The sequence below is a fragment of the Carassius carassius genome, chromosome 50, assembly GCF_963082965.1.
Source record: "Carassius carassius chromosome 50, fCarCar2.1, whole genome shotgun sequence".
Classification (NCBI taxonomy): domain Eukaryota; kingdom Metazoa; phylum Chordata; class Actinopteri; order Cypriniformes; family Cyprinidae; genus Carassius; species Carassius carassius.
The window spans coordinates 18,518,961-18,542,891 of record NC_081804.1 but is presented as its reverse complement, the minus strand read 5'-3'; the positions used below and the strand labels follow the sequence as shown (position 1 = coordinate 18,542,891).

Below are 23,931 nucleotides of genomic sequence, written 5' to 3'. Positions count from 1 at the left end.
GCATGTAAAAATCTCCCTTTGATTGACTGACTCAAGGCCACAATACAAAGCCTATTTACTCAACTCAGAAACACAGTTACAAAAATATAACAGTGTTTTTCTTTAGCTTTGCTCATACTGTTATAATTACGAATGTACTGTATTTCACAAAAGCACAACGGTGCAGTAACTAGAATCCACGAATAAGATCTTGAAGTGATGAAAATAGTAAAAAAATTCTAAAACAGAAAGTTTTATGTACTTTTATGTACAGTAGGTAGGCCTGGAGTTTGCACACAATTTATTAAATAATCTTTCTGAAATCAGTCAAATGTATCATCTGACAAACTTTACTAAAGAATTATTAAAACAATTAAGAGATGGTGGAGATAAAGCCAACCCATCTACTGGATAATGATTGGCCGAAATCCCTTAACAGTGTCATAAATGAAAAATCACGAGTCGTCGCCACATTTGACCTATCAGAGGCCAGATGCTTCAGTGAAGTCAGCATTATCACTTATGGGCAATACAGGAAATTTCGTCTTTCTCACATCAGGACGGTGAAGCTGAAGGCAGAAGAGTTTTAAAACAAGATTTGCCCATTTGAAAAGTGATACCAAAGTACAGCACTCTTGTGAAGTAATTTCCACGTTATGCAATATTCTGTAAACAGGTGGGAAACTGTGAGATAGACGCCACAGAAGAAGATACAGTATATGAGTGAAGGGCTTCATGTTGCATTACAGAATGGATGGCTGTGTAATTTCACCTGTAAGTATATGAGAGATTGCATTCTGTTTCAAAAATGTTAAACTTTTCAAGTCAAAACTAGAATTCTTTTTATTTGTCTTTCTTTTCTTTTTCTTTTTTTTTTTTGGTTTAAGTGCAATTTAGTTGACCTTTATATATAAATAGGTAAAAAGCAAAAATGTGTGTGGGGGAAGGGGGGGGTTTGGAATATTTATTGATTTATTAATTTATTTATTTTCAGTTGTCAGAAGAATTAATTCCGTATGATCCAGACACTCGGCCAATATATGACTTCTACCCGTATCTCAGTACTGACCCTCAGACTCATCCTGGTAAGTTATATATAATATATATATATATAATTTCTAGAACACGTATAATCACATATATAGATATTTATTTAAGCTCTCAATTTGTCCAACAACCAGTTTTTAATTCAACTTCAAACTCAATTTGTTCTCCCTTGATGTTTGTCATGCAAGAAAGTGGCTGGGACTACACAGGCATTCATGGCCATCACGGTGAATTTGAGCCGCCTCAAGGAAACCATTTCACAGAGCTGCATCCCAGCACATACCGCTATGGAGACGTGGAGTCCTTCCATCCATCCGTAGATTCAGGGATGGGAACACTTTTACCTGTTGTTCCTCCACAGGTTAGTTTATCTATCTACTGTATTTACTGATTAACTGTGGCCTTTCAATAGAAGCATAAAATTCAGTAAAATATTCTATTCAGTAAAATAAGAAAGATATTAGGATCTAGGGTTAGATAAAAGGTCTGCAGGACTAGTCTAACAGCGTACTGTAATCAGAGAAAAGGTCTGAAAGAAAGAAATGATAAAGAAAAAGAAAGAAAGATGGGCAGGATGTGAGTGGAGGAGACAGACTGATTGCTCAACACTGTCTTTTCCTGACTAAAGGCTGTTGCTGCTGCTGCACAATATATGCACACTCTTACACAAGATATGTGAGCGAAAGACCATCACAGTCATGAAGCAGCTCATACCACAAATTTACTAACCCCATATGTTTGAATGATAGTGTATCAGGGTTTCCCTAAATAAATAAATCAATAAATACAGCAGCGCAACTGTTTTCGACATTGTTAATTATAAAAAAATTATATATATACATTTTTAATGAGCAGCAAAAGACTGGAGTAATGATGCTGGAAAGTCAGCTTTGATCCCAGCAATCAATTACATTTCAAAATACAGTCACACACACAAAATAAAGACATTATAAAATTAGGCTTATCCATAAAATTTAGCTTCCATTCTTCCTAAAACACTTAAGCACAAACCACACCCACATACATTTCTGAAGGTTTAATTGGTCATGTAAATGCTAACCTCTAACCGTAACCTAAAGCATAACATTTTATCTTCGCCAGGTGTGACAATTGTTGCGCTGTGCCACAATAGCTAAAGGCTTCCTACACTGAAAATGTCAAATAAGTTCTAAATCCATTCTTACTGCTGTCGAAAATATCTATATATAAGTCCATGCACTACTGAAATAAAATCGATCTTCAGTTTACCGTCAGTGTCAAGTTGCATTAATTTTAGATAGTATAACTAATTATAATGGGTTCGCATTGATTTTCTCATGTTTGATCTATCTATGATTCTTTGGAATCCATGAAGTCTGAAATTTTCTCACTGCTTCACTGAGTTGACCAATGAGATTGACTGTGAGGTGATGTTTGCGCTTAACTGGTTTGCGAAATACACCAAAATAGCAAAATACACCAAAATAAAAGTTATTCAGTAAAAAAATTTTCTTTTCTGCAGTACTGCTTAAATCTCCTTTGCACTCATGTTTGATTCAAATATGCCTTGTCAAGATGTGTTGTGCCAGATTTGGTGTTAAAAATCATTGGTACTCTCTTGTCTGATTAGGTTTATTTCTGTGAATATTGCCTTTCAGAATATTTCAATGAATATTCATTCAGAACATCAATCAATTTCCTTGATAATTGACGACATCAGTGTAGGAATCGAAGCTGACCACAGGGTCTGTTCAGAGGACTTGTCTGGTTCCCGCAGTCTTGTGCTGATGGTTGTTGAGGTGATGAAGTCTTTGAAGGAGATATGTCTCTATAGGGCGCATCTAGCTAGTAGAGGTCGTTTCAAGGTGCTGATCAACCATCTGGTCAGGATACAGACTGGATCCGTATGGCTACAGTGACATCAGAATAAGAATGAAACAGACTAATATTAGCGTAGATGCCATTCTTCTTAGGATGTAAAAAGTATATTGGGTGTAATAGGAAGTGTTCCCAGTTCCAGTTGACCTAGTTAATGCAGCCTAACAATTCTTTCAAGTATTTATATTTTAGAAATGTGTGCTGTGTACTGTATGTGCCAGGTTAAAGAGATTGGTCTTTAATCTAGACTTAAATGTACATAGTGTGTTTGCCTCCAGAACAACACTAAGTAGATTGTTCCAAAGTTGCAAGACAGGAAAAGGATCTGCTGCCCACAGTTGATTTTGATATTCTAGGTATTATCAAATGGCCAGAGTTTTGAGATTGCATAGGGAGTGAAGGACTATAATGTAAAAAGAGCTCATTCAAATATAAAGGAGATAACCGTTCATGGCTTTGTAAGTAATTAGCAAGATTTAAACCTGTGTAGTGTTGTCAGAACTGGGCTAATATAGAAATGCAGAGCTGAGTATCATTGACATAAAAGTGAAAACTAACACCATGTTACCTGATTATATCTCCCAAGGGTAACATGTAGAGGGTAAAAAGCAAAGGTCCTACTACTGAGCCTTGTGGTACTCCATACCTTGTGATCGATATGATATCTCATTATTCACTGCTACAAATTGCTGATGGTCAGATAAGCACAATATAAACCATGCCAATGCAATTCCACTAATTCCAACATCATTTTCTAGTCCATTCAAAAGAATGTTGTGGTCGATATTGTCAAATGCAGCGCTAAGATCCAGCAGTACTAATAGAGAGAGGAGCACCATTAAATTAGGATTTTTGCTCACTTAATTCCAGAAATATATTTTGAACCAATCACCTGAGCTGTTACACTACGTTTAATTGGCCATGGTAAAATGGTGTCCAGACTTGGCTTTTGGCACCACTAGAATGCACAGAGAAACCAGCCAATTCTTGACCCAGTGCATCTTGGTGCTGCTTGTATGAATATAGGCAAGCCTGAAATGAGAGCTACCGGAGAGCAGAGTTTTAACAGCTGAGCAACTGCCACTGAGATGAATAGGAATACTAACATATAATGTTGCACAAGGTATTACATGTATTTATCTCTTTAAAGTCGGCATGAAACAGAAGTGGTTTTTGTCTTTTTTTCTCTACTTTGACATCTATCTGAATGAAACGGCATCTGAAATAAGAGGGCAGGACTTGATTTCGTACTTCGGGAATTGATTGGATTGCTGAAAGTTGGGGCGTTGTTAATAAAATGGATGCAGAACTGAATGCCAGTTTGCAGTTATATGAGGGGATTTCTCTCCACTGGATTCACCGGTGACACCCTAGCATGAAGACATTTTTTATTTATTGAAGATGACGATGATGGAACAAAACCTACCTAACAGCGCTCGCAAGAGAGATAGAGAGACTATCTATAGAGATCATGAGATAGAGAGACTTCCTCAATTGTCCTAAAAAAATAGTTTGTGATGTCCTAAGAAGAATGTTGTGGATATATCCTAATATCCTTTAAATTTTTAAGCGTAGTATACTCCCCCATGGCTTGCGTCATCACTTCTCAATGCATCGATAACCCCCCCCCCCCCCCCCCAAACCAGCATTTACCCCTCATGTCACTAGCTCTGCCCTTGCACCAAAGCTAGTGACCGGAAGAGAAGATGTGTCATTTTGAGGGGGAGGGGAGGTTAACGTTTTTGATTATTGATAACTAGGGCACATGAATTAAAAAATATATATATATATATAATAATGAAGTGCACAGATACATTATTTATAATAAACACTACACTACAGTATTCCATTCAAAAATAAGAATTTTCCATTGTGTTTCCATGGTGACTTTAAATACATTTAAAATAAGTTAATAAATAAAATAACTTAATATAAACTTTAATTTTAGATGCAGCCCTCCAAATATAATTAAATAATAAACAGGCATAATAAAAAGATTACTAATGCACTAAATGTTTTTGTGTGATGGGATTCTGCTAATATAAATTAAACTTTGTGGTTCTCTGGTATGATTTGGAAGCAAACATGATGTGCACTTGATTTGTAAATCTGGGACCATGGCATTGTGTGTCTCTTTCTGTTGACAGTTGAGTTTTTTTACTTCCTCTTTCAATGTAAAGTAATTTTGTGGTTTCCAAATATTTGATACTAATCCAAGATCATGCAAAAACAGCAATTTTTTTTTTTTGCTTGAAAATGAGTGTCGGGGAATGTCCGACTGATACACTAATCACAAAACATTGCCTGATCATTTGCATTTGTTTGATATTTTGCTTTATATTTTGCATTATCCAATATCCCATTAAATTACAATGTAAACAACACATAAAAAATTTAACCATTACACGCTTTAGCAAACAAATGCCAAATTCTCAAAAATCACGAAATCTTATTTGTACATTTTCTATGACCTGCTCATGCCCAGTGAGGGTTAGGTTTAGGGTGCAAGTTCACACTTCTGATGAAAAAAACTTCATGTTTTGGCAAACTGATTGTGAATTCTTATGAATTCGAACAATTAAATAATTTTTTTTTATGACTTGCTCATGCCCCACTGAGGATTTTGTTTCAGGGTGCAGGTTCATACTTTTAAAATTAAAAAGTTTGTTTTAATGCATATTGCAAGTTGGTGGGAAATTTGTGGGAAATTCTACGACCTCATTCGTATGTTGATCTGTATGGATGATCTGCTCACGTCCCACTGAGGGCTAGGTTTAGAGGTGCAGTTTCCCTATTTTTTATTACAAATCATATATTTTTTGGAAAATTGGTGACAAATTCATACAAATTTGTACAATCTCATTTGCAGGTTCATTCATTACTAAAAATCACGTTTTCGTATGTTTTGGGAAACTGGAGATGAATTTGTTTGAATTTGTACCATCTCATTCATACATTTTTGTATGACCTGCTCACATCCCACAGAGGGTTAGGGTGGTTTAGGCTGTGGATGCAGGTTGGGTGGCATGGTGGTTCAGTGGGTACCACTGCTGCCTCAAAGCAAGAAGGTCCCCAGTTTGACTCCTTTCTCTGTAGAGTTTGCATGTTCTCTCTCCTTCTCAGGTGGTTTCGTCAGGGTGCGCAAGTGGATTGGATGCAGTTAATTACCACAGATGTGTCCCAGCTCTGAGAGTTAGTGCACCCTCAGTACTGGTGAATTTATACAAAATTACGACTTCTTAAAAAAAAAAAATGTAAAAAATTAAAACTTGCACCGAGTTGGTTGATAGCATTCATTGCTTTGATTATATGTGTCCCTGTGTCAGGGTTAGCATAAGGAGCCACAGAAGCGTTAAGGCAAGTCTGATGATTGTTGGTCTATCTCTACAGTATACTTATGTACCCCATACAATGTACCAGCGGTCCCCTGTCCCCCACTGCAGTACTGATGATGAGGAACCCGGGGGACGCAGTCCACCCTTTGAGGTGTCCGAGGGTGAGGAGGACAATGACAAACACCCAGGCATCTCCAGCACTCTATCAGGTGAGCTACAAACAAAAATGTCTTAAAGGGTTAGTTCACCCAAATATTTAAATTAGACTGTGTTTTATTCACCTTCGAAGCATCCTAGGTGCATATGACTTTCTTCTTTCAGACAAGTCCAATAAGAGTTATATAAAAAATTGTCCTGGCTATTCCAAGCTCTATAATTGTAGTCAGCGAGTGTTGCAGTTGAACAGTCTACAAGTCCAAAAAAAAAAGAAAAATCCATATTTTCAAACGCAAACGTTCCGGCGGATGACACAGCCTCTGAGATATTATTCTCGCGAGTTTGTTTATAAGAGCAAAGCTTATTTTTCCAAAAGAAAACCAGTCTTCTCTTGGTTTATATTGAAATCCGCTGACATTTTTCTTTGCAAATCCTCGGTTTGTATTTCTGATTCATGACTGGCGTTTTGTTGTGTTCTCTCTCTACATTCGTCACTAATCACGCAACATCCTTACATAATTCGACGCAATGACATCCACTTATGACAGATAACGGAAGTTAGAGAAAAGTTATTACATTTTGAAATATGGATATTTTCTTACAAAAAAACATAGATTTGCTACAGGGGGCCTTTATTCACTCTAATGACTGCTAATTGACATGTAGTTGCAAAATTACCTAGTCAGTCGAATGTCTAAAGAGGACCATCAAAAGTAAGTGTTACTCAGATCTTAAATCATACTCAAGCCACAATAAAAAGTTTGTTTTTGATAAGAAATCATATTTGGTATCAAAAGTGGCGAGCCTTCCAGACTTTAAACTGAATGTAAACTTCTACAGGAAACAAACGGAAAGTGCGCCTCTATCAGTTCCTCCTGGACCTTCTGCAGGACGGAGACATGCGGGATTGCATCTGGTGGGTGGACCGAGAGCGAGGCATCTTTCAGTTCTCCTCTAAACACAAGGAGATACTCGCCGGCCGCTGGGGCCAGCAGAAGGGCAACCGCAAGAGAATGACCTACCAGAAGATGGCCAGGGCCCTGCGCAACTACGGCAAGACCGGAGAGGTCAAAAAGGTGAAGAAGAAACTCACGTACCAGTTCAGCAGCGAGGTGCTGAGGAGGACGACTACGGAGAGGAGACAGTATCATCACTGAAACTCTGGACACAAAACATCTCGTTCAGATCCAGTGTCTCTTACCTACAATATTAATAATAATAATATTCTCAGATTCTCTCCTGCTATTGTTCTGCAGCAAAACATGTAATCTCAGGGATATGTAATATGTAAAGGTAAATCAGAGATATATAATATTTGAATAGCTGACAAATGGATATGGACAATAGACATTTTTAAGGTTAAAGAGTAAATGCTTCCAGGTTTCAATGCTGTAACCGGTCACTATTTGTTTTTTCCCCCCACTTTTAAATTGTGTTGATTTCATTATTGTTACATTTCAATTGGCCAGTGGTGTGATAAATGAAATTTGAAAGGTATAATATTTCATGTAGTCTCTTAGTTAATATGCTTATGAAAACTGCATGCACGATAATAATACAATTTTAATAATCCAATTCTAATGATAATGATACACTTCAGGACGTTTAAATGTATTCGGCTATTTTGACACATTTTGACTTCCATATGCTTCAGCCACACAAATAAGCAAAGCTTTAACTTATTTTATGCTTACTAAAGATAAAGATCTGTCATTATATTATGCAGAGTCATCACACCGCTGAATAAATGAACCTGGAAGTCCTCCTTTAAAATAGCTTATTTACTTCCTGTTGGGTTCAACGAAGATCCTTAAGAGATCCAAGAGTGTTAAAAAGTGATTTTGTGAGTCACAACATATAAATCACGAAGAAAAACAAATTTATATCTACCTTGTTCATTTGGACATTTCTGGATTTCAGTTTGTGATATAAACAGCCAAAGATTAAAACACAATTTAAACAGATAATTTTACGGCTTCTATCTTTTTTTTTTTTTTCATTTAGCATGGATGCATGAAAGTGACAGGAAAGACAGGAAACTTTTGAGCTTTAGTCCAATGACAATCATTCAAGTTCTATATGAATAGAAACTTTTATAAAAATAATATACAGTATAGTATTATAGCCATTCTTTTGGTAGTTGTTAGAAAAAAGGTGGGAAAGATTTGGGCCATACTTGTCCCATTCTGTACTAGTCTAATTTATATGAAGTATGTAATTAATATATAAATTGACAAATAATGCTACCAGAATTGTTTTCTGGCAACATTATTTGACAATTTACATATTAATTACATAAGTCATATAAAATAGACAAGTACAGCATGGGACAAGTATGCAAACTGGCTATAATTCAGATCTAGTTTTTACCACATTGTTTTTGTTTTTATGCAAGTCAGATTTCCTACTCCGTCTTATTGTAAGAATTTGCCATTTTGATAGGTCTATGAAGTTAATGGTGATCCTAATATATTTCTACTTTAAACTATACTTTCAATTACTTCATAAATAGAATAGTTTGTCAGACCATGATATAAACTGGCAATCCATAAAGTTACATTTCTAGTAATTACAATAATTAATGTCTAATCTATGGATATTGCTCTATGCTGCCACCCAGGGGACCATCATACATGAACATGCCCCACATACAAAAACAAATGATTCACAGAACTTGATTTCACTGCTCTTTAGGGCTTTTCCAAAGTCATTTTCATCAGTATTCAGTTTCTGTTTTGAATGGGGAAATAAATTGTGGGCAGGAAAATAAACAAGAGAGCAAAAGAGAAATCTGTAAATGATAGTGCTGTCTTGATTTGTGTGTGTAGAGTTAAACAGAAACAGAAATGGGATTTGAGAACAAGGACACAGCTACTAAAGCAACAGGAAGTAAAAATCATAGGACTAGCAAATGTATGCAACTTTTGTCCGATTTATTATTATCACATTGTTTTTGTTCAGTTCTTAAGTTAACAGCTGTCTCAAAACAGTAAATCCTAAAAATTAGATGTACATCACAGGCTTGTGCTGTAGAATTGAACGTCATGGTTAAAACAGAGGCATAAGAAAATATTCCACATGTGTGATATCAGTGTGTCCTGTGGGAACAGGACATATGTCATAGGTGTATTATGTACCAGAAATACTAAAATTCAACATTCTGAAATTTCACAGGATCTGTATACTTCTCTTAAAATGTTCACACACCGACAAAAAGCAGTAAATCACCCACTAACGCCTTTATGAGTGTAGAACAATTATCTTTAGACAGATAGAAATATCATCAACTGCAATCAGATTGAAAATAAGACGGACCTCCGCTATGTTAGTGTATGTTTTTTAAATAACACTTTTCATATCTCTCTGCTTTAGGTTATTAACTGCACCATATTTGATGTAATACATAATCCAAATGTTGTTCATTGTGCGGTTATTTAAAAATCCACAAACACTGCTCTTTGTTTAGGTCCAGCTGGAAGGACTCCATGGTGATGGCATTTTGCTGTCTCGAGCAATAATGATGTGATGTGCAAGCAACAGCTTCCCGTTCAGTTATTAGCGGCATCAGCATGTCTGGGCCAGTTGTCTTCCTCAGAGGCGGAGTCAAACTCTTCCTCTGTTTCTTTGGGAGGAGCTCTGGATCACAGACACACACACACAAAATAAAAAAGTTTATTTTGCACATTCTTTGTTGGGGCTCTGGGCTCAAAAACTGACTATGGAGTCACTAAGTACTAAAAGCAAGCAAAAAGTCAAAGGAGTTGCCAAATTACAATATCACTCATTACAGGTGGATTTACTGAAGTGGCTGATTTAAAAAAAAAAGAGAGATCTGAAGATCTGAAAGGTTTGACTGATTCATTAAAAAGAACCAGCTCCAAATCACACTTTATGTAAAAAAGAAGAAAAAAAAAGGAAGAAAAAAGACTGCTACCAACTACATTAGTTCAGAGCCTTAATTTTATTGCTTTAGTTTATGACTAATGAAAAACTGTAAAAACTCGTACCTAATGTAACGTGGTCCACATTTGCCCTGTATCACCTCCTTAGTCAGTTCCACAGCAATGATGTCAGATTGAGGCACCTCAAACATGGGCTCCAGCAAGAGCTTCTCCTGAAAGACCAGAGATGACACGCACATCAGAGATGCGCTAGAAGCATTTACAGCAGAGATGTCCAGTCCTGCTCCTGGAGTGACACTATTTTGGAGTGTTTAACTCCAACCCCATTTAAACAACACCTGATGCAGCTACTCAAGGCCTTTAGGATGAACCTACAGACAGGGGTGTTGTGGTAAAACTGCAGCTAAACTCCATAGGACTTTGGCCCCCAAGAAGCAGTATCGGACATCCTTGCCACATTTAAGGTCCTTTCACACTGGACGCGATTTTGACGCGCGAATAATTCGCGCGATGGTTTTATTTTTTGATCAGCTGTTTGTGTAATGAGTGCTTTCACACCGAACGCGAATGTGCTGAGGCGAAAAAACGACTTTTATTTTTTCCGCTTCGATGTCGATTTTTTTTTACTTTTGAGGCGACAAAAAGGCTTCAGCCAATCACATACAAGGAAACAAAGGTGACGTCACAGCAAAAATGACGGATCTTCTGATTACTTGTGTGTGTGTTCTATGGGCTGATGTTTTTAAGAGGACAGCTCACCTTAAGCAGACTGCCAGACGCTGCTCCGGATCAATTGGTTCCCTGAAGTTTGTGGTTTGTCTCGTCAGATGCGGTGCCACTATCTGAAGGAGCTCCTCGAATTGTCCCACAGACATCCGAAAGTAAGTGCGGAACCGGCCATGATAAAGTTTTAGCTCCTGTACAAGATTGGCATACTCCCCTTCAGACTCTCTGTTCTTTAGGACTGGGTGCACCCACAGTGTCACAGACATCGCAAATTCGCGTCGCAGCTGATGTGAATGGTTTTGACGCGAACTATTCACACGCGAACTATTCACACGCAAACTATTCACACGCAAACTATTCGCTTTTTCGTTACGCATCTGGTGTGAAAGGGCCTTTACATTACATGCTTCAAGTAACCTAATTCCGATTTATTCCTCCCATATGGCGCATATTGTATATGACCCAAAAACAGGAAAAAGTGCATGGATTTTGATATGTGGAAATAAATCTGATATCAATCGGATACATGCATTTGCGTCTGTCATATGTGGGGACAGATCGGATATTCTGGATGGATGAAGGGGTCCCACCAGAAGGGGACTCCTCACCGCACAGGAAACCAGTGGAAAAAAAAAAAAAACATGCAGATCTTGAATGAGGATATGATTCCTGTTATTTACCATGATGGAGCGGAGACCCCTGGCTCCTGTCTTCCGTTCCAGAGCAAAACGGGCAATTGCTCGTAATGCATCTGGGGTTACATTCAGCTCACACTGAAAAAAAACAAAAAATCAGAAGATGATTAACTAGACTTACTACTGCCCTAGCAAGAACCACTAAGGAGTATGAAATATGGGTTACCATGATGTTGGTTGGTGTACTTCAGGGGTGTCTGATCCTGCTCCTGGAGGGCCAATGTCCTCCAGAGTTTAGCTCTAATACTAATTAAACACACCTGAACCAGCTAATAAAGGTCTGTGTGTTGGAGCAGTTTGGAGCAAACTCTGCAGGATATTGGCCATCCAGGAGCAGGACTGGACACGCCTGGTGTACATGCAGCATGATATACATACTTTATCCATACTGAAGAGGGCCTGATACTGAGGGACCACTGCATTACGAGGCTCTGTAAGGATCTGCACCAACATCTCTTCATCCAGACTGTGCAGTGGCACCACCACAGGCAGACGGCCTACAAACTCTGGGATCATGCCAAACTCGATGAGGTCCCGTGCTTCAACAAGCCGCAGGAGCCGGTCCTTTTCCTCAATCTCTGCCATTGCGTCCACTTCATTTCCTGAGCTGTTGGCCAGATCTGCAGCTGCTGCAGCTCTACGCCCTTTGCCAAGGTTAGAAGGAGAGCCAAATCCAAGATACTGCAGGGGACATCAAGAAAGTGTAACATACTGACAGTCAGATAATTGTTGAAGAACCAGTAAATAGTTACACTGTAGAAAAGCCTACTGTTGTGGCCTAATGGTTAGAGATTCAGACTCATAATCCAAATGTAGTGAGTTCGAGTCTCGGGCCAGCAGGGATTGTAGGTGTGGGAAGTGAATGTACAGCGCTCTCTCCCACCTTCAATACCACGACTGAGGTGCCCTTGACTGAGGTGCTCCCCGGGCGCCGCAGCATAAATGTCTGCCCACTGCTCCGGGTGTGTGTTCACAGTGTGTGTGTGTTCACTGCTGTGTGTACTTTGGATGGGTAAAATGCAGAGCTTGAACTCCAAGTATAGGTTACCATACTTGGCTGTGTGTCATGGCACTTTTTTTCTTTTTTTTTTAATCACCTTTTCATTTTTCCTACGGCTGACGATCCTGTCCAGCCCATTGAAAGCACCTGATGCCACAAACAAAATGTTGGTTGTATCCACTTGCACGGTCTCTCCTCTCAACTTTCTGCTGTTCTTCTCTGGAACATTAACGATTGTTCCCTCAAGCAATTTCAGCAAACCCTGCACAGAAAAACAGAAACATTAACAAGAAATTACACAAGGCAAAAAGGTTCAATTTTGCTGGAGCTTTCTGTTCTGCAGTGAATTACCACATTATTCTGTTTATCCTAATACTTTCTGCTGGTTTGTATCCTACTTCACAGGCTGATCCTTCAAGATTTTCTCAGAAGTCAGGAGTACATAAAATCACAACAGCTAGCCACTGGGGTACCTCAAGGTTCAGTTCTTGGTCCGCTTCTCTTTTTGATATAAGAAATACAGCTGGCACCATTAAGAACTGTTTTTAAGTTTAACCTTTCTATAACAAATCAACACAATATCATTATTCAGCTGGTCATGACAGTAACAACACCAGCTAGGTCAGCTTGATTACCAGCTGACGGTCACAGACTGCTTACTAGACTACCTGGTCATGCAGATTAGTACTCTTTAGCATCAAGCTTAGACCCTTCCTGTCTTTCCTTCCTGCTGCATATGTGCTTGTCATCTCAAATGCAGATTGCTGTAATGCACTGTTGGTTCATCTGGCATGTGAACCTTAACATGATTCAGAATGCTACGGTACATCTGGTCTTCAATGAACCCACAAACTTCTGTGTGCTATTAGTTGCCCACGTTGTCTGGAACTGTCAGGTCTAGATTCCATGTGCAGCAGTCTTTATTACAGATCCTTTTTATTTTTTGCTAATATTCATATTAAAATTGATGATTTACAATGTTTTCTAACCACGTACAATGTAACAACCTTCCAGAGACAAGTTATTTGTCTGTCCACAGGTCAGTTCATGTAGTCCAGAATTTGTTTGCTTGATAATCTTTCTTTTTCTTTCTTTCTTTCTCTTTCTCTTTCTCTCTTTCTCTTTGTAAAATTATTACCTACATACCTACCCACCTAATAAAGTATTATTACTGTATTATGTATAAGTATTGGAAAACCACCTTTCTTATTTTTTTTTTTGTAATCATAGAGCTTTGGCAAAGATAAATGTGGCTGAAATATAATAACAGACCTGCTGAACTCCTTCGCCCCCGACATCTCTCAGCTGATGAATTCCAGGCACACTGCCAATTTTATCCACCTCATCCAGGAACACTATGCCTGCAAGAGAATGACAAATGAATGAAAAATCACAGACCTCCAAATAGATAGGGTTAATATTTTAAAATAGTAAGTTTACTTAGAAAGAGGAATCAAAATATTTCAGTGAAATGTTCAAAGGTCAAGCATAGAGGCGTTTTATATCAGTCAAGTTCTGTTCCTCGTAACGAAAGATTATGACATTGCTTTATTTAGTATTATGTTTATTCTTTTTTATTGAACAAAATATAAATTAACAGCAACAACTTGACTGTACATATACTGTATACGCACATACAGGAAAAGAAAAAAGACAGAACAAAAAGACAAGCTATAGATGTATGGATGAGGTATTTTAACATGAACAGAGGTAAGTTAAATCCATAGTTTCATGAACTGTGATTAATTAAATTTCCTTATGTTATTGTGGGAAAGATGCGGACAAGATGTGCCAATCAGGTCCACCGACAAAACTAAAACGGCCTCCGGACCCAGAGAGCTTATACGTTACAGAAATTATAGGAATTATAGGAATATTTTGTAACCGAGGGAAGAATGAAAGAGGCCAAATTGTTCTTTAATATCTTCTTATCAATACTACGACCACTACTACCTCCGCCACCAATAACAATAAAAATAGTAATAATAGCAATAATAATGGTAATAATGTGCTAATGGTAATAAAGTACCTAAAAAAGAATTGAAACAAATTATAGGATATAGGAAAACGTCTCGGTAACATATGTAACCTTGGTTCCCTGAATAGGGAAGGAGATGCTGCGACAGCGGTCGCTATTATTGATTACAAATAAATGCACAGACACTATTTAACTGAACAGAGATGACATAACTGAATTCAGTGATGAACTGTCTTTAACTATCATTTTGCATTATTGACACACTGTTTTCCTAATGAATGTTGTTCAGTTGCTTTGACGCAATGTATTTTGTTTAAAGCGCTATGTAAATAAAGGTGACTTGACTTGACTTGACTATGGGAAAACTTTCGGTATGAGGTTCTATAAATAACGCGAAGAGTAATGGAGATATGATCCCTCGCTGAAGCTGGAATGGTGACTATATTATGCTATTTATTATAACAGATGCTAATGGAGTTTTATATAATGTTTTAATCCAATGGATAGAGGAAATCTCCAAACCCAATTTTCTTTTTAAGTGTTGTGTAAAGACATTACCAACTGACTTTATCAAAAGCCTTTTCTGCGTCCAGTGATATCATATACGATTATTGATTTTTTTCGTGTTTGGTTTACATAGATTCATTATATTGCATAATGGTCTGGTATTGTTTGATGACTGCCGTACTTTAATGAAACCTGTTCAGTACGGTTGGATGAGGGATGAAATGACTGATTCAAGACGAGTGACCAAAGCTTTACTTATTAGTTTTAAATATGTATTAATAAGAGGTAATGGGCAATAACTAGTGCATAATGTTGGGTCTTTATTTGGTTTGAGTATAATTTTAATTAGTGCTGTGTTCATATGAGCTGGAATAGAAGAAGCTTTTTTTCATTTCTGTTGTCATTTGCTTGTCATTTCTGTTGTCAGATACAGTTGACAAAGTGTTTCTAAAATTCTGGTGGGTATCCATCTAAACCTGGGGCTTTAAAGTCGAGAGTCTGTTTATACTCCATTTCTGATACAGTTTCATCTAATGATCTCTTTGGGTCGATGTTAAATTGTTAACGGTGCTGTATGTAGGATTGACACAGAGTGGTTGAACTAGGTATTGCAGTCCAAATTCAAAATATTGGACAGTGTTTTTTTTTTTTCTCTGTGGCCCCTCCTTCTCAGACTTGACACACACTTAGGTTGCCAGACTGATGACACCAAGAGGAACGAGCACACGTGACGATGAATGAAATGAAATGCGCTGTGTTTTCCTCCAACTGGCAACCTGGGGTGCTGAAACACAATTGGATAAACTGGCCGTGGGGGGTTCACAAACCAAAACAACTTCAGACATTCTGGTCCTGAACGCACATTTTCAATAGAAAATAACTGATTGCAGCATTGATTTTCAGATAAACAAGTATGTTAATTTAGCAATTTTCTTAAATATCCGCTAACATTTTATGGTATTTTTATGCTTTAGTTGAGTCAAAAACTTACATACAGGACTTTTAAGGAATGAATTAGTGTCTTTGTTTTTTTGATCTTTGTCATTACTGTACAAATGTTTATGAAAATGTCTGGGATTAGGGAGTTGTTTGTTAAGAAATAATCCAGAGGAATTATGAAATTATGAAATATGATTTATGACATTGCCTATTAAATAAAAATGCTACATATAACATGTGGTATTTTTTAGTGAGCAGTAGGATGGCTGCTTCATAGGAATGCAGAACATGAATGTACATCAGTCTGACCATCTTCAGCTCCATCAAACCACTGGTTACTACAGTCAAATGTGCGGGGTTTTTTTATTTCTGAGATGAAATACATGAAATTGTGAAGACTGAGAGTCTGACCTTGCTGTGCTTTCTCGACTGAATAGTTGGCGTCCTGCAGAAGTTTGGCAATAACAGATTCAATGTCCTCGCCTACATATCCCGCCTGGGTCAGGGTGGTACAGTCGCAGATGGCGAAGGGCACATCCAAGCATTTAGCCAGAGTCTGGGCCAGCAGGGTTTTACCTAGGAATGTCAACAATATCATGTCAAAATATTTCTAAATACAATGTTTCAATATACATCAAATATTAACATTTCATTCAGTTGACCAAACGTCACACAGTTTTTGTATTGAAAATTTAACACTAGTTTTGCGGTTTTCTCTCATTAAGATTAGAGTACGATCACCTTCTTGCGGTTCTGTCTTTAATACTAATGCTAACATATCCTAAAAAGATAAATCACACAAATAAATCATACTTCAAAATATCTAAATGAAAACATTTATCCTCAAAAGCACAAATTGTTTGTTAAATTGACATGAAAATACTAAAGAAAACAATAGAAATAGGCTCCATTTTCATAAAGAACAGGGTTTTAAAAAAAGGGGTATTTTTCATGACACAAAAATATAGATTGGATACATATTTATCAAAAGCCATTCATGTTAAGGCAGCTGGGAATTTAACTTGAATGGCAGATCCTCATCTCTTTGGGATGCCAGCAAAAATACACCAAATATTATTCAAACTGTCCACAAGTTAAAGAGTTGTGTGGAAAACCTGTACTAACCTGATCCAGTCGGTCCCAGCAACACAATGTTGCTCTTTTCCAGTTTAATATCAGTGTGGGCGGAGTCAAGCACGTCCCTGCCCCTTTTGTCTTGAGGAGCTTGCTGATTGGTCTGCTGCTGGACCGACGAACCCAGAGCGTTGCCACTGGGACTGATGCCAGCGATCTGAAGCAGCTCTGAGAATAAAAGCCAATCCACTTCTCAACCAGTGCACATGACTCCACAGCAATTTTGCAGTCAATGCCACTTTTACCCAGAATGCCTATGAGCTAAATCTCTAAAAATATGAAATAACCTTCCTCTCCTTTCAGTCAAGTGTGGAGTGTGCCATTTGTTTTTAGAGGAAAGGTTCTGGAACTTTCAGTGTGTGAAAAAAATAAAATAAAATAAAAACAGGACTGTGTGGATGTTCTACAAAATATCTAAATTCATTTTAGGAAGGAATTAAAAGAATTATTAATTCTGGGTGGACTATTCCTTTAGTACAGTTTCTAATCTCAAAACCATTTCTCATAAATTTACAGCTAAACTACTTTTAAACATAGGCTTACTTATATCTTTATTTCATATCTCAGGATCTAAGTTGAGCTAGTGGTCACTATTACACAACCAGAATGATGTCATCAGAACGGCCCAGTGTCCAAGCCCTGTCCAGCGTGAGCCAGACCCGCAGGTCTCCTGCTGGCCCACGTCCACACTATAAATAAGAACCAAAAGGACAGAAGCCCCAGTGTGAAATCTGCAGGGCCACAGACCATGACAGCCGTAACTAGGTCATTGTGACACTTTATCCAACTTTGTGGAGGTCAGCGACGAGCCCAGCTGATCCTGTGCCCCGACACAAGCACAGAGGATTGATATGTGTACACATAAACATGGAGTCGTGTTGTGTCCATAAATGTCACTGTCTGTACAACAAATCCAAAATATGTGGCCATATAGTTCTACTGTATGTGAAAGTGAAGTAAACAAAACAGTCACTTACTTGTAAACCTGTATTCATCTTCACGTCTTCTGATCTCTAATTCTACAGAGAAAAGGAGAGTTAACTTAGCACTACATCTAGCGCCACAAAATGAGTTGTGTAACAGTGACAGCAGGGGGAAGTTCAGATCTTTACGCTGACTCTAGCTTTAGGAGCCTAAAATACACTACCGGAAATAAAAACTGAACAGTGAGCTGAAGAACAGGGAAGGTACGGACTGAGGCCATCCTTAAAAATATTCTTGTTTGCCGTGACCCGACCGACCCTGTCAATTTAGGACCGACTCAATTTTTTATTTTTTTTTGCTTTTAGTCTGACCGACTTGCCAATTGTAAATTTGCGTTAAGACCAACCAATTTTTTTGTTGTTGTTGACATTTCTAATTGTAAACACAGCCATGTTGAAGCCTGCAGTAAATGTTTTGCATTATGGCAGTCCACTCTGCTTATTTTTTTTCGAAAATGTTGCACTCCTGTTTGTCATTGTGCACGTAACTTCACACCAATAAATCATCAGAAATATTGGTCTTTACATTCGTCCTGCCTGTTGTACCTGGATTTACCTTTATTCTGTGTTATTTGCCATATAGAACGTATTTAGACATGCAAAATCGATTTTACAATCGATTCAATGAACACTTGTCACTCAAATCAAACAGGACTTTTTCACAAAAGTGACAACCCAAGAAAGCGAAGTAAACGGTCTCTCATTTGTAGGTTGCATGATACCTAGTGGTGGATGCAAGTAAAACAGTATAACAGTACCTCATTTTTTTTCTTCTCACCTGAAATTCATGCAATAAACGTTTTTGACAGAGATTTTAATTTGTTTGTGGTCTATATAGCCTGCATCAAAATGAGGTTTGCAATTATTCGTTTGTTTAAATTCATTCTTACGTCATCACCATCGTCAAAAATTTCCTTTTTTTTTTTTTACATTGAAACTTAAAAAAAAAATATATATATAGACCAACCTACCGACCCTTTTTTTTTTTTTTTATTACTGTTACTGCAAACCAAAATATTTTTAAGGATGGCCTGAATTACAGCCTTTATCAGTCATAAACTATCATTCAAACGTTTAGGGTCAATAAATCAGCATATTATTCTGATTTCTGAAGATCATGTGACACTGAAGACTGGAGGAATGATGCTGAAGATTCAGCTGCACATCACTGGAATGAACTACATTTTATTAAATATTAAAACAGAAAATTAATAATAAATAATATTTCTAACCAAATAAACGCAGCCAAAACTACATTTAACCGTATCTTGAGTTGATTGATTGCAGCAGCCAGTTTGAAACGATTCAGAGAAATCACCAACTTTCAAAAGAAAAGTTGAAATCATAAATAATGTGTCTAAAGATATAGTGTTTTTTGAAAGCTAGCGGCCAAATGAAATGTCTGTTAAAATCCTTGCAACACTGACTATGTTGCTTAAGCTTGTGTCATCTGAAAATCAGTGCGAATATATTTATTATGATTTTTTTTCCATGCATGCATCATTTTAAGCCATTTCAGAGCATATAAATGTTGAGATTTACTGAATGCTGTTGAAAGACTAAAATTAGTGGTAACATTTTACTGTAAGGTTCGTAAACACTAGCTACCAAAGGCATTGAACAACATTTCTTATAGCTCTAAACTGCATTTAGGTATTTATTTAATTAATAAATGGCAGATTATGATATTTAACAAACCTCTGGGAGAGCTCTGTTTGTCTGTTTCCGCTTGCTGTCGGCCTGCAGCTGGGAGGTTGTTGTAGATCCGTTTGTAATGATTATAGACGGCCACAGCCAACACTTTCTTGGCGTATGACTGGCCAACAACATATTTGTCGAGGTAGGCATAAATCTAAAGAGGTTGAGACAACAGAAGCCCATGTGAGAGATGTTTACTGCATTTCTAAGAACGGACGTCACAGGGTTAGCTTTGAGTAGCTTACTTTCAAAAAGTGGATCTAATTACACAAAGATGAACTGAAGTTAACGTAATAACATCTGAACGGTGTGATGGAGTCGAACCTTTTTCGGAGGTGGAGGGGGTTTCTGAGCGACTGCAGATTTACCATGCTCCGAGCTCTCTGTTTCCTTGTCCAAACCCTTCTTGGAGTCGGTCTCAGACAGAACCACGAAGAAATGATGGCACTTTTCACATTTCACAAACCGCGTGGAGGCTGTGTGGAGCAAATACAAGACAAGAGATACAATCTAACATTGTTTGAGCGGTTAATATAGATCAGAAACATACTGATTCTTCGTTATGCCCAGACTCTATTGGAAGACAGCTGAACAGGATGATGACATCACAGGCTTTAGCTGAAAAATGACTCGTTAGCGTCAAACTATTTTCCTGTTTGACACTGTAAAGCTGCTTTGAGATAATCAGTATTGTATAAAGCGCTATATGAATAAAGGTGACTTAACCTGAAATTAGTTTTGCTTCAGGATCTAGATCTTACTTTTGTTTTGACGCAAAACAATATTGTACAAATTTTTTTATAAAATGCCCAGGTCAATGGCGTGACATTCATTCTTTGTCCGACCTATTATTTATAAAAATATACATTTTATTTATTAATTGCATTTTTAATGACTTGAATACAGCTAATTTCTGAATAAAAATTAATTTTTATATTTTTAATATGTTTTTTTATATTTTATATTTTTTTGTGAAAAAAAAAAAAAAAACTTCAGGATTGTCATTTAAAATGAAAGATTTTAACAAAACGTCTTCACTGTTTATTAACAGTAATAATTATGAATAATTCATGACATTTGTACAAAAAAAAATAAAAAAAATCTAACTAAATAAAAAATAAATAAAATTTACCTTGAAAAAATTATTAAAAAAATAAATGTATACATTTACATTCCAATAAGTATGAGTGTAAGGGGAATGTTATTACTTTTTACTTTAAAAATGTAAAAAAAAAAAAAAAAAAATAGCATAAACATTTTTAAAAACCATATAAAATCAACATGAATACAAACAAAACAAACACACACAAATACAGACACACACACACATATATATATATATATGTGTGTGTTTTCTTTTTTTTTAAGAATTTGGCAGATGTGCTTTAAACTAGATTTTTTTTATTTCTTTTAAAATATTTTTCCTTTTTTTTTTAAATGGCACGATTGACAATTCTGTGAATGTTATTGATTTATGTACGTAGTTCTTTTTAAAACCTAAGATAATGAACATTCAATACTGGTCAGTGGAAAGAGTGATACTTACACACTAAAGTCTCCACGTGTGTGCAGGGATCTCCACATTTGGGACATCTCAGTTGACTGCCACCTTTCCCTGAACCTCCACTGCCTGACGCCCGCTTCCCACCCGCCTCACCTACACCCTTCTGCAAGACACCATCGATAACCATCAATATCTCACATTACACAAACATTAACAAAAAGACTGAAATGTACCTTTCCGCCATCGCCGTCTCGGGTTGTGCTGTCTTTAGAGGCGAAACACACCGCTGTCTGTGAGAACGATCTCACGCACACAAACGGAGGTAGATGAGCTTCTTCACACGCTGGTCTCGTGTGGCTGAAGAGCCGAACACGTGAAGAGGAGAAACCTGCCAGGAATAAAAATACATCTGATGGACTCACATTTCATCCGGAAGCGAGGTTTAGAGATAAAAACATCTTAATGATGGATCTGTTTCTTACAAATGATGCAGCTTTTCGCTTAACAAGACATTAACTGATGGACTGTGATGTTTTTATCAGCTGTTTGGACTCTCATTCTGACGGCACCCATCCACTGCAGAGCATCCATTGATGAGACAGTGATGTACATTTCTCTAAATATGTTCCGATGAAGAAATAAACTCATCTACATCTTGGATGGCCAGTAAATTTTCAGCTTATTATTTATTTTTGGGTGAAGTATTACTTTAAGTATAAATTATTTCTCTTTTAATAGCATGTTTAAGTGCACTTAACTATTGTTTTAAACACCACGGTACTGAATGCGAACATGATAATTAATTATTTTTTGGAAAACAAATAATTAACATTATTTGGAAATGTTAACTATGAAGAAACGTCCCCAGACCACTGAAGATTTTTAAGACAAATCTTTCCTGGTTGACCATGACATACATGACTCAAACAGGTTTTAGAAACAAGAAGATAAAACTGTTATCTGGGCTGCTGATGAGAGCCAGTGTTGAATGTAACGTTACTGTAACAGTTCTTCAGGGTTTTAACTGTCTTTGAGAGTTGATGGTTCACTCACCTTTATGAACTGACTTTACAATCACCCTCACCGCAGGTCTGCATGAACAAGACATATTTAAAACCAAATCTGATGGGGAAAATAATAAAAGTCCAAAGTAAATACACACATATAGTAGTGCATACTGCCTCTACAAATAAATAAAGTTGGAAAGTGCTGTCACATATAATTAGTAACTGTCAGACATGATCTAAACTGAAAATAAAAAGCAAGAATACAAGCATTAATCTGTTTTTGTAACAGTCTATGGTATTAATGTAATGCAGTAGCGCTCAGCTACACACGCGCTCCTGAGAATGATGGCAGACATACTGGAACTGTGTCCGAGTTTCCTCTCAAGCAGTTGTTTTCTTCCAGTAAGCGCATCTAACAGCGGGATCCGAGCGGAATAAAAGCTTGAAGCGGTTTCATGCCAGTGTCAGTGTCTGCTGCTCTCAGAAATGATGTTAGACAAAGTTTAACGTTGATCAGTGTGATATAACCTCTGCTGTCACGAAGTGTGTCAGCGTGACGTACATGGCCAGATAGAGCTCTGTTTGTGTCACGTGAGATTGAAGGGGCGGGGCCATTGAGCGGCAAACTTTATTAGCCGTTCGTGATTGGTTCTTTGCTATCAGCGCAGAGAAAAGTAACAGGTGCAACGTGAGCGCGCAGTTAACGTTACCAGTAATTCACACCTACAGCACATAACAAAACTGACCAATGCATTAGAAAAACAAGTGCAGTGAGGAGTTAAAGGAGAATTGTTATCTAGAGCTTTAGGCCAGGGGTTGAGCACGTGACTCTTCTTCTGGAGCTGTTCTGTTTTTGCAGGAAAAGATCACCGCGCCGCACGTTTTCTGCTGTTTTAATGTATTCAAAGTATTTCTCGATTTCTAAAGACTAATCATAATTAAATATTATTACAATTATTTGCTACGGGGTTATTTTTGATCATTTATATTAATATTTAATAGAGATATCAATATTAGTATTTCATACAAATTATATATGTATTTATATTATTTTTATTTGGATTTTTTTGTTGTCAGATTCCTCATCTACAGGTATATAAGTTTTAAAAAATAATAATAAGCAGAAAATATTTCTTACAATAATGGAAAATAAATTATGAAGAAATAAAGTTGTAATACAAAATGACAAAACATATTTTATTAAAAACATGCTTGCCATACAGCATACACATAAATAATCAATAATCACTGCATTCCCACAACTCAGAAACACAAACAAACAACAGCAAAAGGTCATATCTGTAACAAAAATATTATCATACCATCTTTATCTATGGCTTGTTGTCCAGTAATATTTTGTTGTGCTTGGGTTATAAACTTAACTACAGTTACTGAACGAAAAAAAAGAAAAAAAGGTTTTTAATCACTGACTTATTGTTGTCATTAAAGATCTCTTGATTGTAATTCATAAAACGTCAGAGAAT

General features: G+C 37.0%; 2 protein-coding genes across 4 annotated transcripts; one reads left to right on the top strand and one right to left on the bottom strand.

Moving 5' to 3' along the window:
- Positions 1-457: 457 nt before the first annotated feature.
- On the top strand, positions 458-7,734 carry LOC132133170 (transcription factor PU.1-like). 3 transcript variants are annotated; one of them, XM_059545912.1, is made up of 6 exons: positions 458-753; positions 974-1,064; positions 1,215-1,387; positions 6,007-6,096; positions 6,274-6,427; positions 7,215-7,734. In XM_059545912.1, exons 1-6 carry the CDS (start codon positions 715-717, stop codon positions 7,529-7,531), a joined length of 864 nt encoding a protein of 287 aa, XP_059401895.1. In that variant the 5' UTR covers positions 458-714; the 3' UTR covers positions 7,532-7,734. The 3 variants fall into 3 exon arrangements, with proteins under 3 accessions (XP_059401895.1, XP_059401897.1, XP_059401898.1); XM_059545914.1 differs by having other exon boundaries at positions 459-753; positions 6,007-6,075; XM_059545915.1 differs by lacking the exon at positions 6,007-6,096 and having other exon boundaries at positions 460-753.
- Positions 7,735-9,286: 1,552 nt separating this feature from the next.
- clpxb (caseinolytic mitochondrial matrix peptidase chaperone subunit Xb) lies at positions 9,287-23,025 on the bottom strand. Its single transcript, XM_059545873.1, has 15 exons — positions 22,806-23,025; positions 22,494-22,562; positions 21,674-21,828; positions 21,483-21,603; positions 20,261-20,412; positions 19,948-20,090; positions 18,233-18,291; positions 17,247-17,423; positions 16,533-16,697; positions 13,970-14,058; positions 12,795-12,959; positions 12,076-12,378; positions 11,683-11,775; positions 10,382-10,488; positions 9,287-10,010 (listed from the first exon to the last, which is right to left on the bottom strand). The coding sequence occupies exons 2-15, from the start codon at positions 22,546-22,548 to the stop codon at positions 9,923-9,925; spliced, it is 1,872 nt and encodes a 623-aa protein (XP_059401856.1). The 5' UTR covers positions 22,549-22,562; positions 22,806-23,025; the 3' UTR covers positions 9,287-9,922.
- Positions 23,026-23,931: the final 906 nt, after the last annotated feature.

Coding starts and splice junctions, on each gene's coding strand:
- LOC132133170 (XM_059545912.1), top strand. CDS start 715: ATGTTGCATTACAGAATGGATGGCTGTGTAATTTCACCT. Junction 754..973: donor ATGGCTGTGTAATTTCACCT/GTAAGTATATGA, acceptor ATTTATTTTCAG/TTGTCAGAAGAATTAATTCC. Junction 1,388..6,006: donor TACCTGTTGTTCCTCCACAG/GTTAGTTTATCT, acceptor TCTCCTTCTCAG/GTGGTTTCGTCAGGGTGCGC.
- clpxb (XM_059545873.1), bottom strand. CDS start 22,548: ATGTCTTGTTCATGCAGACCTGCGGTGAGGGTGATTGTAAAGTCAGTT. Junction 12,960..13,969: donor GGGGCGAAGGAGTTCAGCAG/GTCTGTTATTAT, acceptor TTTTCTGTGCAG/GGTTTGCTGAAATTGCTTGA. Junction 11,776..12,075: donor CCCTCTTCAGTATGGATAAA/GTATGTATATCA, acceptor GTTTTTTTTCAG/TGTGAGCTGAATGTAACCCC.